This window comes from Gallinula chloropus (genome assembly GCF_964237585.1).
Source record: "Gallinula chloropus genome assembly, chromosome: 11".
Taxonomy (NCBI): domain Eukaryota; kingdom Metazoa; phylum Chordata; class Aves; order Gruiformes; family Rallidae; genus Gallinula; species Gallinula chloropus.
Window position 1 is genome coordinate 18,628,773 of NC_140096.1, and position 14,412 is coordinate 18,643,184.

A 14,412-nucleotide genomic window follows, 5' to 3' on the forward strand; every position below is an offset into this window, starting at 1 on the left:
CCCATTATAGTGAACAAATCAATGTGGTGGATCAGAATAATAAAAGAATAATAAAAGGTCCAATTCAACAAAATTGTTATTCAATAGAAATTACTTCATGTTGCTCGTTATCAGTTTGTTTCTAAGAAATAAAATAATATCCAAATGTGAGATAATGCTGACACAAGTGAAAAAATGCAGCTGTATCCATGTATCTATGTTTGCTGAAGTATATCATCTTAGTATTAGAGTGGTTATAGCTGTGGTTGATTGTTACACTGCAATTAAACTGTAGTTGGAAATCAAGTAGAACTATATGACATGAGGATAAACGTATGCAGAGTTTTAAATGCACATTCTCCTACTCTGACTCTTTTGCTGTGTCGTGATGGAATACATAGAGGGATAACAATTTTACTCCCATCTAATGAGCTGCTTAAGTGGACAGGAATGTACAAAAATCTTAGGTTAATATAAAAAAAGGGTTCTGTCCAACCCCTCCTCGTGCATAGAAAATGTAAACCTGATTCCTAAAGGATGAAAGCAAAATATACTTTTCCATTTGATTTCTTCTTTCGTGGGTGACATGAACAGCACAGCTGCCTTTTGTTTATTTCTACTTTGGAGGGGCACTTTATTTTTACCAATGAAATCTTCTATGTAAAAGCTGTCACAGTGCACTATATTAAACTCGTGCGTTTTATCAGGGCTTAAGCTGCCTAATTTTTATGTTCTTACCAGGAAACTTGCAGTAGGTAGCAACTTAAAAGATGTCTGAAAGGCAGAAATGTTGTTGAAGTGATATGTTAGGATTCCAGTGTTTCTCATTCCTACTGTTACAAGATTGTCTTTTGACTCTGGTTCCCTGGTGAATTCTTGGCATAGTTGCTTTTCGGGATATAGCAAATTCCTTTGGGGAGGAAGGGATGGTTCTTATGTGTAGCTATTAATAGTTCAGCAAAGCGGTTGTATCTATTGCTTTAGTGGTATTCCTGGTTTGCTATAATCCTAGTTTGCAATTAAGACAACCTTTTTCTGTTGGCTTTTTTTCTGCTGAATTTCTGATGCTTGCAAGGAACGTGGTGGGAGTTTTCTGATACAGTTGGTGTCTACCCCTTTAAAACTGGTGAAGGCACTCAGAAAACACAACTTGGGAATGCATTGTTTACTTCTGCAAACTTGCCAATTAATGTACTTTTATCTGCAATACTGATTTAATCTAAAATTCCAGCTTCTGAAACTAGTGGGATAAAAGATCTTGTGTGAGCAATATCGTCCTTTTAAAATACCTGTTGATTTGAAATAAATGAGGAATAAACTCCTGACGTTAAAGGGATTCAGTTTTGTATCTTCATTAGAGCTGCTTGCTCTTTAAACCATAGTGCCTTATTGGGCTGAATAGAATCATGGAGAGCTGTTGGGTCTGCCTTCAGAGGATCCACAGAAACCTCCACCTGGGCCAGTGGCACGCTTAGGGAGCATTGCCATACATCCATAGGTGTAATCATGGCACCTGAGAACCACAAGGATTTTTCTTGCTTGCCACTATTTCTGCTTAGTTCAGGTCTATGCCTGTAAAAATTCTGTAGATTTGGGATGTTCAGTTTAGTATTCAGTGTTTTTCTTTTAATGGCTCAAATAGCTTGGAGACTTTCTGCTTTCCTGTCACAAATGAGCTGTGATGGGCTCTGGAATGCTCTCTGCTCTGGCTGCTGTCGCAGTTAGCTCAGGACAACATATTCTCTTCTGTGGGTTTGTTTTGGTGGGGTTTTTTTGCAACAGCTTAGCTTCGTGCTCCAGTTACCATCTGAAGCATTCATAAGCCACCCAAATCAGTTCTCTTAATGAAACAGTCTTAAAATAGACTTTACTTTTGCTTTCATGATAGGCTGTAAAAACAAACCAAGAAGAACAGGGGTTGGTTAGGTAATACAGCCCACTTGGAATCGGTTGAAAGCAGAAGGAAGCCAAAAGGTATGAGGTCAGAGTCCTGGGTGAGGATGCTGTGTTCTATAAACGGGTCCTGAGACTGAGCAGCAAAGCAGGAGAAAAGTAGTTTCATTTTCAATGCAACTTCTTAATTTTCATGGAGTTTTACGGCAAACTGGATTTCTCATAGTAAGGAGCAACAGGGAAGGGGATGCAGAAAGAAGGCTGCTTCGTAGGGGCAATGAAAAGCAATTAAAACCTCTTTACACTCTCAATTTAGCATCTACTATTTTACTTAGTAATTGCAACTGTACCTATTGGAGAAATTTTGGTAAGAAGACAGTATTTGGTGAGGATGTGAAATCCAGGAAATAAACTGATAAACGATTTCAAACATTTCAACCTCCTGACAGTAAAAAAAAAATCCAACAGTTTAAGATTTGTAATTTATTTATTATTTTGTCACTACTTGTTTTATCTGATCTCACATCTTCATTATTTCACTAGCAGTTCTGTATTGTTTGTTACTACTTGCTCTTTGTTTAGAGCAATAGATAAATACCAGATTTAAATGGAGACACCAGGACTGGCATGGAGAATTCAGTCCTGCTTTGTAGGGACGAGGGTACAACTGATGGTGAGCCCTCACATTTGCTGCTTTCAGTCAGTTTGCTGTAATAAACTACTCTTTTATCCTACAGCTTTTTTTTGCATTTTTAAATGAAGAAAAGTTCTCTCAAAACGGATGGATGGTGTACAATCCGATGTCTGAATACAGGAGACAAGTGAGTTATTAAAGTTGCTGTTGCCTGACAGCTTGCATAGAGGAATTATTGTTTGTGCATTTCTCTTTCCAGTTCTTCAGGGGGTGGGGAGGTGGGGGTGGAGAATGGGAGAAGACAGAAATATAACTTGGAAAAAAGTAAAGAAATAAAACACTGGAACCTTTAAAAAATTAGAATGTCACAGGAAGGTAGTCTTTGCTCTTTGAAGGAAGTTATTGATACCTCTTACAATGTGCCACTGTTAAATGAAGAAGGGGCCTGGAGGATGTGCCAAACATGTAACTACAGTGTCCTAAATATAGATTTGATTTGGTCTACTTCTTCCTGAAGTGAAGGGAAAAAGCAGTTTATTTTAGAAACAGCGTTGCTTTACAGAAGTTATTTATCTGTCAGTATTCTACCTTGCTCTTCAGGTGATTTTGGAAAAATGTCGTGAAAGAAGATGATATATTTAATTTTAAATATGATTTTTTAAAAAAATCAAACAATAAGGACTTCCTTAGATTTGTTTTTTTTTCCCCTCTGTAGATTTTTAGCTCAAGGTTTAGAAGCCTAAGACACAAAACTACAAAGACCACCGGGTGTGTTTGGAGAGCTTATTGATCTTGCTCAATTTCCTGGCTGCTGTTTGTGAAATACCTTGCTTGCTAAGCAGACTGCAGCTAAAACTTTTTGGTTTTCAATAAGAAAGCTACCTTGAATCTTACTTATAACCTGAAAGTAGTATCAAGCTGGAAGGAAGGAAGGTTGAGATGAGACTTCCTGCCCCACCTTCTTAGGGCCATGGTCTCTTTTCAGCTTGCCACATGGGAAGGCAGAGCTCCGTACCAGGGGAGAAGACAATTCTCTTTCTTCAACCCCACAGTCAAAGAAACACATCTACTAGTTTTAATCATTGTTTCAAACCTTGTTGTAAGAATAGACTTGTGTAAATAAGAGCATGAGACACAGCTGTGCAGTTTAAGGCTGCGAATCCATCAGCAGTGAGCTCTTTTGTGTGGTCTCAATCGTTTTGTATTGCTCTGAAACAGCAGGCTAGTTCAGTTAAATTGGTAGGTTGTTGCCACCATGTGGCCATAATATAATGTTGTGTAAAATTAAAGGGCACAATTGTTATTTGTACAATCAAAAATACACTGAAAAAATGTGTGTTACATTTCAGGGCCTCCCTAATGAACGGTGGCGAGTAACTTTTATTAATGAACATTATGGGCTGTGTGACACATACCCATCGCTCTTAGTGGTGCCATATAACGCAACAGATGATGATCTCAAGAAAGTTGCTGCCTTTAGGTCCAGAAATAGAATCCCGGTGAGTATTCTGTGACAAAAATGACTCCAGAGCGTTGCTAGCTGTAAGTATGCATCCAAACAAGCTTTTACTGAACATGACACAGAGGATGCTTTTTTTGGAAATGGTTACAACAAAAGAGTTTTGATTGGCTGGTGGTTTTTACTGCCTGAAACTAGTGTCTTGGCCAAGCCACATTTCCGTTTTCGCCCCACAATAATCACCCATTCCAACTTTGTTGATTTTAACTTGAATTTTCTGGTAACAGCTTGCCAATGTTGCAGATTACTTTTTTCTAATGAACTGTTGAGCCCTCAACTGGTGTCTCTACAGTTTGACTATTGCTGGACACACATAAATAGTGATAGCAAATGTTTTCCTGTAAGCAAACCACATGACATTTAAATATATTTCCAATGATCGCTCTTAAAAAGATGACCTTTTGCTTAGTTTCTGTGAATTCTTGATCTTTTATATCAAGAATTTAATTTAGCCTTTAAATTTGGCTATGTAATTGAAGATAAACCCATTTGACTTTGTAGGTATATTTCTGTAACTAAAACTCCTTGAGATAAGAGAATTTTTACATATTGACTCTTTACAGCACTAGAGGATACTGATTTATATAACAGTACAATCAACTTTAATATTTCAATTTGGTGAACTCTGAAGAGGTGCTGGGTTCTCAGGATCAGAAAGCTGCTTTGAATCTCAATTAATTTCAAACAGATACATCACTCAGTATGAAAAATATTTATTAGATATGGTATTTTCTGACAGGCTAGGCCTATAATTACAAATTTATTATATGGCCTGTAATTACAAATCTATCGTATACACACATACGTATCACACATAATGTGTCTAGTATGTGTTAAAAGACGTAGTGTGTGCATCTAGTTCTTATAACCGAGATGTATCTTCTCTGTCATCTCAGAATCCCTGTCAGCACTTTTAAATGCCTGTTCAGTGAGAGCCATTCCTCTGGTAAGAGTAATTCTGTTCTTGTCAGGAAGTCACTAATCACGCTCCCCTGCACACACACTGACGGGCCTCGGTTCTAGATGCACCACTCTGGGTTATGTGTCGGGAGTGAATGCTTTCTGTGGATTTGAAACTCCGAAGTTCTTCCAGTCTGTAACCTCCAACTTTCAGACTGGATGAGAATATTATTTCTTAATATTCTTCAGTGATGAAGTTGGAACTTTTCCCTGCTTCTTGGGGTGCTTGTCTTTAATCTCTTGTACTGCAACCTGTTCCCTGAGCAGCTCATGAACTGTAGCTCAGAAGAACTACAAAGGGCACTCTGGTCCAGCGCCATCTCTTTTGTAAAGAGGGATGGAGGAACAAAATATGGTCTGAAAAAAAAGGGGAAACAGTGAAGATATTGCGGAAAGGTTTAACTTTCATTCCTTATCCAAAAAAGGGAGAAGCTTTTCTTGTGACTAAGATGCTCCAGTTCTACAATGAATTCATTCTTCTGAATTGTTCCTTACTGGCAGCAGGCATTGCTGTGTTTGTTTCCAGTTTGCTTTTCAGAATTATTTCTGTAACCCAAGACTTGTAGGAAAAGAATAAAATACACAGGATTATATAGGGAAGTGTAATTCCAATAGGAGTTAAATGAGAGGTGTACTGTTTTAGACACCATTGTTAATGAATTTTTGAGACTAGAGTGAAAGAAGTTGAGATGTCTGGGGATTATCTTTTGAAGAAATTTTTTAAAATTATAATTTTCATATTACCTATTTGTTGTAACTTAAAATTTTAGGTTATGATTTTCTAAAATAAAATTGATTTATTCTACTGTGTTTTGACATGTGACTAGGTTCTGTCATGGATTCATCCAGAGACTCAAGCTGTCATCATGCGCTGCAGTCAGCCCCTGGTTGGAATGAGTGGCAAGCGGAATAAAGATGATGAGAGATACCTTGATGTCATCAGGGAGGCGAACGGGCAGATCTCAAAACTGACCATCTATGATGCCAGGCCCAACGTCAATGCAGTGGCAAACAAGGTAAAGAGATGTTAAACACTCTTATTTGTGAAGGCAGATGGGGAGGAAACTTAGTTTGAACTTCCGTGTGAGGAGGTTTTTGGGAACTGTGGTAATCTTAACGTAGTTAATGTAATCAAATGTACATTTACATAATCAAATACTGAGGCTCAAGGCCATGAAAGGTCATGAGTGCCTAAAGCGGGTCATATGCAGGTGTCAGAGCCACATGTGGATTACTAGACACACTTTAGCCTGTGTGTTATGAGCCAAGAACAGATCTCAGCGTGGGACTGACATCGGATATGACTGCTTTCTGCACTGCAGGGAAGATGTAGGCTGAGCTGTAGAGCATGTCCTCTGTTGGAATGACCTGCCATCTCTGTGCAGGCCACAGCTTTTCTTCATGTCCCCTGGGAAGATGCTGTCCTGGAAAGGCTTTGTGCATGAAGCCAGGCCTACTGGTGGACATCCTTTGGTTGGATTTTCCTAACTATTACATGGACCACACCTGACATCCAGGCACCCAGCAAATAAAGTGATGAATAAGTTAAACTAAGGGTTTGCATTCTAAACAGCAGTATGGATGTGATCTTGGATAGCTAGATACCTTTTGTTACCTAAATACCTGTAGTTGGTAAGTGCAGTGGTAGTAGTGTTTCCATCTGACAAAGTCACTGTTCCTTTGCTAATGTGTGATCAAAGCCTGAATGAGATGAGAATCATAGAACAGCCCAAGCTGGAAGGGACTTTGAAAGATCACCTGGTCAAACCTTTCAAGAAGAAAAGGTGTCCCTGTGCTTGGATTTCCCATCTGCCCCCCTCAACTCTGGTGAGGAACAGATTGTTCAGTCAGATCATACCACTCATGCTGTGTCATTGTTACAGGTTGAGAGAGCACAGCAGATGTGGAGATGCTCCCTGTTTATATGAAAAGCCTAATTAGGGAGAAGCAAGTTTAATGCTTTATTTGCCTGAGACTGTACCAACTTCACCCATTTCTAGGATCGTCCCTCAGCACAACTGAAGTGGACATGCTCCTCAGTACTTACTAGTGAAGTTGTGTGTCTGCTCAGCAAAGAGTACAAGAGATAGGAGCTCAAGAGCATTTGAGATCTTAGTGAAATGCTGAGTGTGCTTATCTGGGAGAGAAGGCATTCCAGCTTAATAGTTTTTCAGCACAAACAGAATGCTATTTGAGTGGAATGAGACCTCTTCGATGTTTGTGCTGAACGGAATATGAAATGGTGAAATTTGTTTAGCTTTAGGAGATTTGTGTATAACATGTTAAGTTGCTTCAGAATTCAAGAGGGACAATAAAGTTAGTGTTTTGCTCTCTGTGACTTAAGGCACACACTGTACCCTTACAGCCCTCTGCTCTATGATAGAGAATACAATTTATCAAGCAGGAAATAAGGTGCTTTTTTGTATAGCACATGTTCTTTCAGAGACTCTATCCTAGGGCTGTTTGGCTAAGTTTTACTCTGATGGCTTATATTTTGAGGGACTGCCTTAATTACTTGCATTTCACTCTACAAATTGCATTTTCCTCTGCACACTGAATTTTTATGGGGGAACAAAAGCTGACATGCAGAATACATACCAGTGTTGATCAGCACTGAAAAATATTTTCTGGAATAGCTGTGAAGATGAGAGTAAGTGAAGTCTTGGGCTGTGCTACTCATTCCTGTGTTCACTGTACATAGGTCAAGACCATACAGGCAGTAGGAATTGCAGCAACCCTGGTGCTAAAATTGCAATCATTCCTCACCAGGACTTCATAATACTCAAAGGAAAGAAAAATACGATGATTACTTTGAGTGCAGAGCCTGGCAGCTCTGAGAATACCCCTATGTCTGAGGCAGGGGATAGAGAGCATGGAACAGAGATACTGTGCTGGTGCACAGAAATGTAGGTGCACTACTGGGGAGAGGCACTCTCATACTTAAGGTTGCTGTGTGATGTGTAGTTGGTGACTGTAATGGCTTATGAAGGCAGCATTTATTTATCACAATTCGTGGCATGGTATGTGTTTGGTCTCAGCAGCAGTGCTGTGATTTTACAGCTATCTGCGGAAAACCTCATCAGTAGTGCTGTGTCCTAAAATATGTGTGGTTTTTCCACTTCCTTTGGTGACCAGGCACATCCTCTGCTGTGGTGGTGCTTAAATGTTTTGAGAGAGCAGCAGTAGAAATCCTTTCTACTTATTTGGCCCTTTAATTTCTTACAGATCTAAATACAGGCTTAGTTTTCAGCAACAAAATTTAATGTTGGAAAAGTTACTTTTAAGTGAACTTTAATGTTAGTTATTTACCCCTTAGGTGCAGAATCTAAGGTTCTTGAACTTAATTCTGAAGTGAAATGTAGCTTATTCTTAACTGAACTCTTTAATTTTACTTGGCCAAACACTATTTCATCTATTTCACTATCAGTTCAATTTTTAGTAAGGCAGTTTAAACACAGGAAATATTTTTCCTTTTGTAGCACTTTTGCATTGGTAAACCTGAGATTTTCCCTCTTTTGAATTAGTGATACAAAGAAATGGAGAAGCATTTTTAATAACATTTTTTACCAATTCATACAGAAACAAAGAAATGAGTAATTCTGTTCTCTGGAAGTGGTGATCTAGTATGTTATGAGTAATTGCTATTTTGTGCGATGTACTTTACATTTTAATTTAACCTTAATCTGTCTGGGAAGTAAATTGATTTCTTTTGTACTCAGGATCATGAGTTTGTTAAATCCTTGGTGGGAAATGTGAACATAAATGAAGAAAAAATACTAACAAAATAGTGTCAGTTGACAAGGAGAAGTTGTTTCTACCATGAATCTCAAAAGAAGATATTCTCAAAGCAGCCCGAGTCCTGACTCATGCGATACTGGACACTATTCTTTACCTGGCTAGTTCAGTCCTATTTGAAGGTCTCCAAGCCCAACAGTACAAACAACCTTTTAGTGTTACTCTAAAATAATTAATTTTCCCAATTAGGGTTGCTCCCTTGAGGTTTCGAAAGGAACTGGGCTAGCTGGAGCAACTTGCATTCATCGTTCTGGCCATGTGCTCCCTAATAAGCTGTGACCTTTTGGACAAAGGGAAGTACTCGAGTATTTCCCCAGCATGTTCCCCTCCAGAGCTCATATTTGAGACTGGTATTTTAAACAAGCAACTGAAATGATATGTTGTCCAACTGAAGTAAAGTATAAATTTCAGTCCCTTCTAGCTCTGTTGAAAAGCTGCTGCGACAGTGTGTATGTGACTGAAGTCAATTTTAGACCTCTTGCTTGTAGGCAACTGGGGGTGGATATGAAGGTGAAGATGCATATCCCAACGCAGAACTCTTCTTCCTGGACATCCACAATATTCATGTCATGCGGGAATCTCTGAAGAAGTTGAAGGACATTGTTTATCCTAATGTGGAAGAATCACACTGGTTGTCAAGTCTGGAATCAACCCATTGGTTAGAACATATAAAGGTAACTTTTGCTGTTTGTTTGGAATAAAACTGATCCAGATCTGTTGTATTAGGCTTGCTTTCTTTGGTAGACTTTGAGAATGGAAGCCATTGGACTACTTGGACTACAAAACCAGTATGGCTGAGTGTTGGCATTCTTGTCAGCTAGTCTTAAAGTTATGGGATATCATTACTAAGCAGCAGGAGGTGAAAATCAGTGTGTGTTGTCAGCCTCAAGTTAAATGTCAGTCTTTAGTAGAGGAATGTGGTGTTAGTCTGATTGTTTTTACATGTGTTGAACTGGTTTATTTTGGTTTCTAGCAATACAGGGCTACTGATAATTGTCACTGTGAAGGATTAGTAATTAGTTGTCAGTATGTATGTGGCTTTTTGTGAATCATAGTTTTGTAAATAGATCTTGTAAATTAATTTGTAACCTTAGCAATTTTCATCTTATAGCATAAATAAAATACTTGAACTGATTACTCACCTTTTGCCTCAAAAACAGCTGTGTGAAAGTAAAGAGTACTATGGAATGAATCCTAATGAATAAAACTTTAATTTTAAGTTAATGCTCAGAAAATAAGCATAGTGGGGTACAAGTTCCTTTTTCCAAGAACTGAGATATTTCAGTAATTCAAAGAAAGGAGCCAAATGAAATACAGAGTTTTTAGGGAGTATATCCTGTGGTAAATCCTTTCTTTCTTTAAAAAAGAAGCTTATGTTCTTCAGTTTATTGAGGTTACTCTTGTCTGCCCCATTTTTTAAGAATTCACTGTGAGATGAATTAGATCTTACTAAGGGATTAGGGAACCAATCTGTTTCTCTATTTTTATACATGAAATTTACTTGATCTTCCAGAAAATTCTTTTCCAATTAACTACACCATGCACTCTGAGTCTTTTAATGGAAATAGTATCTATTTAGATACTGTGTAGATACAAAGAAATCAATTTATGTTTGTTAGAACGATAACAGTAATCTTTGTGTTGTTTGGTGTCTGTTCCTCTTTGCTAGCTTGTCCTGACAGGAGCTATTCAAGTGGCAGACAAGGTGTCCTCAGGAAGGAGCTCTGTGGTGGTTCACTGCAGTGATGGCTGGGACAGGACAGCACAGCTAACATCGCTGGCCATGCTGATGCTAGACAGCTACTACAGAACTATTGAAGGCTTTGAAGTTCTGGTGCAGAAAGAGTGGATAAGCTTTGGACACAAATTTGCATCGGTAAGAATGAGAAGATAATTTCAGGGACCATGCAGCACTAACATTCTAATAAGCTTCCAGTGTCAGACAACTCACTGTGTCAAGGTTTGAGAATTCTTGTCATTACTTTGGATTTTGGTTTTAAAACATTTCTAGGTAAATCTGAGTAGAGGTTTTGGATTTGGGGTCTGTTTGGTGATGGTATCTTTGCTGTTCCTTCTCTGAGAACTAATTTTGCCATTTACACCCTTTAAAAATCAAGGGTTACTATGGTCATTGAGCAATAATTTCAGAAAAAGATAAAATAAGTTCTTCTACCCTGCTCTCACTTTGGATTCTTTTGAATGTCATGAGAGGCAGATGAATGAGTCTGGCTAATGTGTCTTAAGTGATGTTTTGAATGCTTCTTCCCTAAAGTTCTAAACTTGTCCTAATAGCTCTCAAGAGCCTGTGACTGGTAGCGGTGGCTCTAGTTCTGTTTGGTTGTCTTCTGAATGCTTAGGGGGTTAGGTAGAAATTATTTATAGTGAATCCTTAATGTCCTACCCTTGTATAATGCAAATTCAAGGATGTTTGTGTCAGGAAACCTTTCAGAGTCTTAGTGGAACTTCCTTGAAATTTGGTGGGTGACTGTTTAACCAGGAAATCTATATAAGGAGTCTGGAGAAGTGTAACAGGCTGGCAGGGAGAGTGGTGAGATTTGTACATGTAAAACATAAATCAGGGATTTTGCAACACTTTTACTTTTTGATGCTGAACTTTGTTAATTCACAGTAAGAAGCTTCCACATCTTCTGTAGAAGTTACTTGCACAGACAATTTATCCCTACTGGAATAATCTAAAGATGTTACCTAATATTGCTAAAACTGGGAAAATAGGTAATCTAGATAAGTCAAGAAATAGAAAAATACACCTGTGCGTGTATTCCATGTCCATTTTACAGTTGCAAGAGTGTCTCTGTCATTTCTCAGCATGAATCACTTCACCATTTAAGTGTCCTTATAGGCTGCACCAGTCTTTGATGTGCGTGCTAAAGGTGCTTTGAGGTTTAGGAGATGATTGTGAGTGATGTCTGCTGTAGTCTAGTTTTTTGATGGGCTGTTTATCTTGCAGTGAAGGTAGTTCTCTTCTGGAGTGTTCTGTAGAGTAAAAACTGGTAATGCAAGCAGAGGATATTTTAGTCACTCTGGTTTGGTAAATATGTAATAGAACTGTGAGTTGTAATAGTGAGAGCTGTTACAGGCAGCTCGTGCAGTTACCATTTCCTGAACCTCATCTCTGAAACTATTGTTACGCCTCCCCTCAAGTGGCCAGCTGGAGAAGAGGAGGGTATTTCCTATATTGGCTGGGTTAGAGCAAGATTCATGTTTACATGTTACCAGGGTTGCAGTTTGGCTGTTTTAATTACAAATAACTAAATAGCAGGCTGCTTAATTGCTCCTCATTGTATTCTTTTATCTAATGAATCACATAGGTTTCTGTGTTGTAAAGGAATTCCCTACCCTGACTTTTCCATGTAGAGTGAACTTGGTGCACTGTCTGGGTGATAAACAGCTTGCTATTGGAATGTCCTTCTGGTAACACTTTCTGATGTAAGAAATGAGACAGTGACAGACGGAAGGTACTCAGACATCCTAAGACAGCTAACCACAGTGAAAGTGGAAGGACTTCTGCTCCTTGCTGAGCACACCTATGACCTCAATAACAGACACCATGTATTTTAAACCATGAAATCTAGAGAGCAAGGAGGCGAATGTGTTTTGTCTTCCCTGTAGTGCTTTTCTAGTCATTTGCTACTGTTGACTGAGCTCAGCTATAATAGCTCATCTCCCTCTAGTTCCTGGCACTGAATTCTATTATTTTAAACTATCTTGCAGATCATTGTATACTGGTTTTATCATTTTTCATGTCTTTAAGACATTAATCCCGCTATCTTGCAGACAGATAGACAGCATCTTAGTTTAACATACATGCTTCTCTTTTCTACTCCTCCAGGCAAGTACATTCAAGCAGAATTAGGGAGTTAATAGAATCTCTTCCCTGAATCTCTTATCTGTTCTCAGCTATCAAACATGAAAAGGAAGGAAACAGCTTTCACCAAACCCACTTTTTTGTCTGTGGGGAGGATTCCTTTGAGTGTTACTTTTGACTCCTCAGAATAAGCAGCTCCCCCCAAAAATAAGTTCTTTAATTTTCTGTCAAGAACACAAATGTTTCTTTGACCTTGCTCAGGTTCACTGGATGTATCTTTAGGTTCAAGTAGGGACGGGGAAGAGGAGAGTCTGGACACTTGTTTAGGTTCTCCAGTAGCTTTAATCACAAAAGACAAAGTATATGACTTGGTTTTTGATAAATGTGTAAATATATCTCAAAATATTTCTTTATTATTTGCAAAGTAATGGATGCTTTAGCAGTTCTGCTCATCCAATAGCATGTTTTTATACCAGAACCAATTAGGATTTTAAAATTTTTCTCAGACATCTTTAGAAGAGCTTTGCAGTATTTCTGTCTGAATCCTTCTTCCTTGGAGCAGTAACTAACTTTGGAATCATAAGAACAGGTTGCTCTACTACAGAAGCATTAATATTCTAGTGCAAAATAGGGAACAATGTCTATTGGCCATACAATAAGCTGGTTTGGTTAACAGGAGGCTGTATTGCTGCTTTTCAGAGAATAGGCCACGGAGATAAAAATCATGCTGATGCAGACAGATCACCCATCTTTCTCCAGTTTATTGACTGTGTGTGGCAGATGTCTAAACAGGTATGTTACATCATTCTTCAGAAGGTAACGTTAAGAGATTGCTAAATTAAAAACCTAGATCACTTTTTTTTTTAAGAAAGAAAAGTATTTGAATAGGTCAGCATACCCCTCTGCACAGACACTGGGGTCAAAAGAGTGTGCTTACTTTTAAACCGTAGCACCATCTTTCTAACCTACTTCTAGAAGTGGTGCCCACGCTGTAGCTGTGTTGCTTCATGTGACGTTGGCTGTGCACACGTGGCTGGTGTGTCTGGGATATGGGCTTCTCCAAAACATTGAGAGATGCAACGTGACCCAGCAAAGTGCTTTTACGGGAATTGCTTCCCTCTATCTCAGTACAGTCTGTTCTTTCACTTTGCCATTTTGTGAAGCTGTCCCTTGAACTACAGGCACTAATCTTGTTTTGTCAAAGCTTGAAAAGGAAGCTGTGGAACTGTTGAGTGCTGTGATTTAAATGTGGTATTTTCAATAAGTAGTGAAACAAGACAGCCAACTTGGTCATTTAGGGCCAAGCATTAGGAGCTGAAGCTTATTTTTCTGTGTAGTGTCACATTATAAACAGCACACTCTGGATAGTATATCTCATTTTGTCTTGCTATTAAAAATATACGTGTAGTTGTGTGTATTATCCTTTTTTAGAAATTAAGGGCATTTAGAATATTTTGAAGAGTTCAGTGACTAGTTTCAGAAAGTTGAACACCGTGTGTGTCTGCTATAAAGTACATGACAGTGGAATCCTAAAAATTGTAGAGGTATTCAGGTTTCTAAATGCCACCTTTACCCTCTTAACCCAGGGCATGTCAAGCATTAATTTCTTCTCTATTTCTAGTTCCCTACAGCCTTTGAATTCAACGAGCAGTTCTTGATTACAATCTTGGATCACTTGTACAGCTGCCGCTTTGGTACCTTCCTGTATAACAGCGAGTCTGTTAGAGAGAAAGAGGTTAGTCAAGCCAGGGAGTGTTGAGTTCTATTGCTGTCCTGGCTCTAGATGATTATTAAAAGTTTTGGTTG

General features: G+C 38.6%; 1 protein-coding gene across 1 annotated transcript in view; it reads left to right on the forward strand.

Annotated features, from left to right (window-relative positions):
- The window catches only part of MTM1 (myotubularin 1), a 39,676-nt gene that overhangs the window by 19,934 nt on the left and 5,330 nt on the right, over positions 1 to 14,412 (forward strand). The window contains exons 7-13 of the mRNA XM_084269135.1: positions 2,610 to 2,693; positions 3,856 to 4,005; positions 5,813 to 6,001; positions 9,269 to 9,454; positions 10,450 to 10,656; positions 13,306 to 13,398; positions 14,228 to 14,341. Of these exons, the coding sequence (XP_084125261.1) occupies positions 2,610 to 2,693; positions 3,856 to 4,005; positions 5,813 to 6,001; positions 9,269 to 9,454; positions 10,450 to 10,656; positions 13,306 to 13,398; positions 14,228 to 14,341 (1,023 nt within the window). The remainder of the gene's footprint in view (positions 1 to 2,609; positions 2,694 to 3,855; positions 4,006 to 5,812; positions 6,002 to 9,268; positions 9,455 to 10,449; positions 10,657 to 13,305; positions 13,399 to 14,227; positions 14,342 to 14,412) is intronic.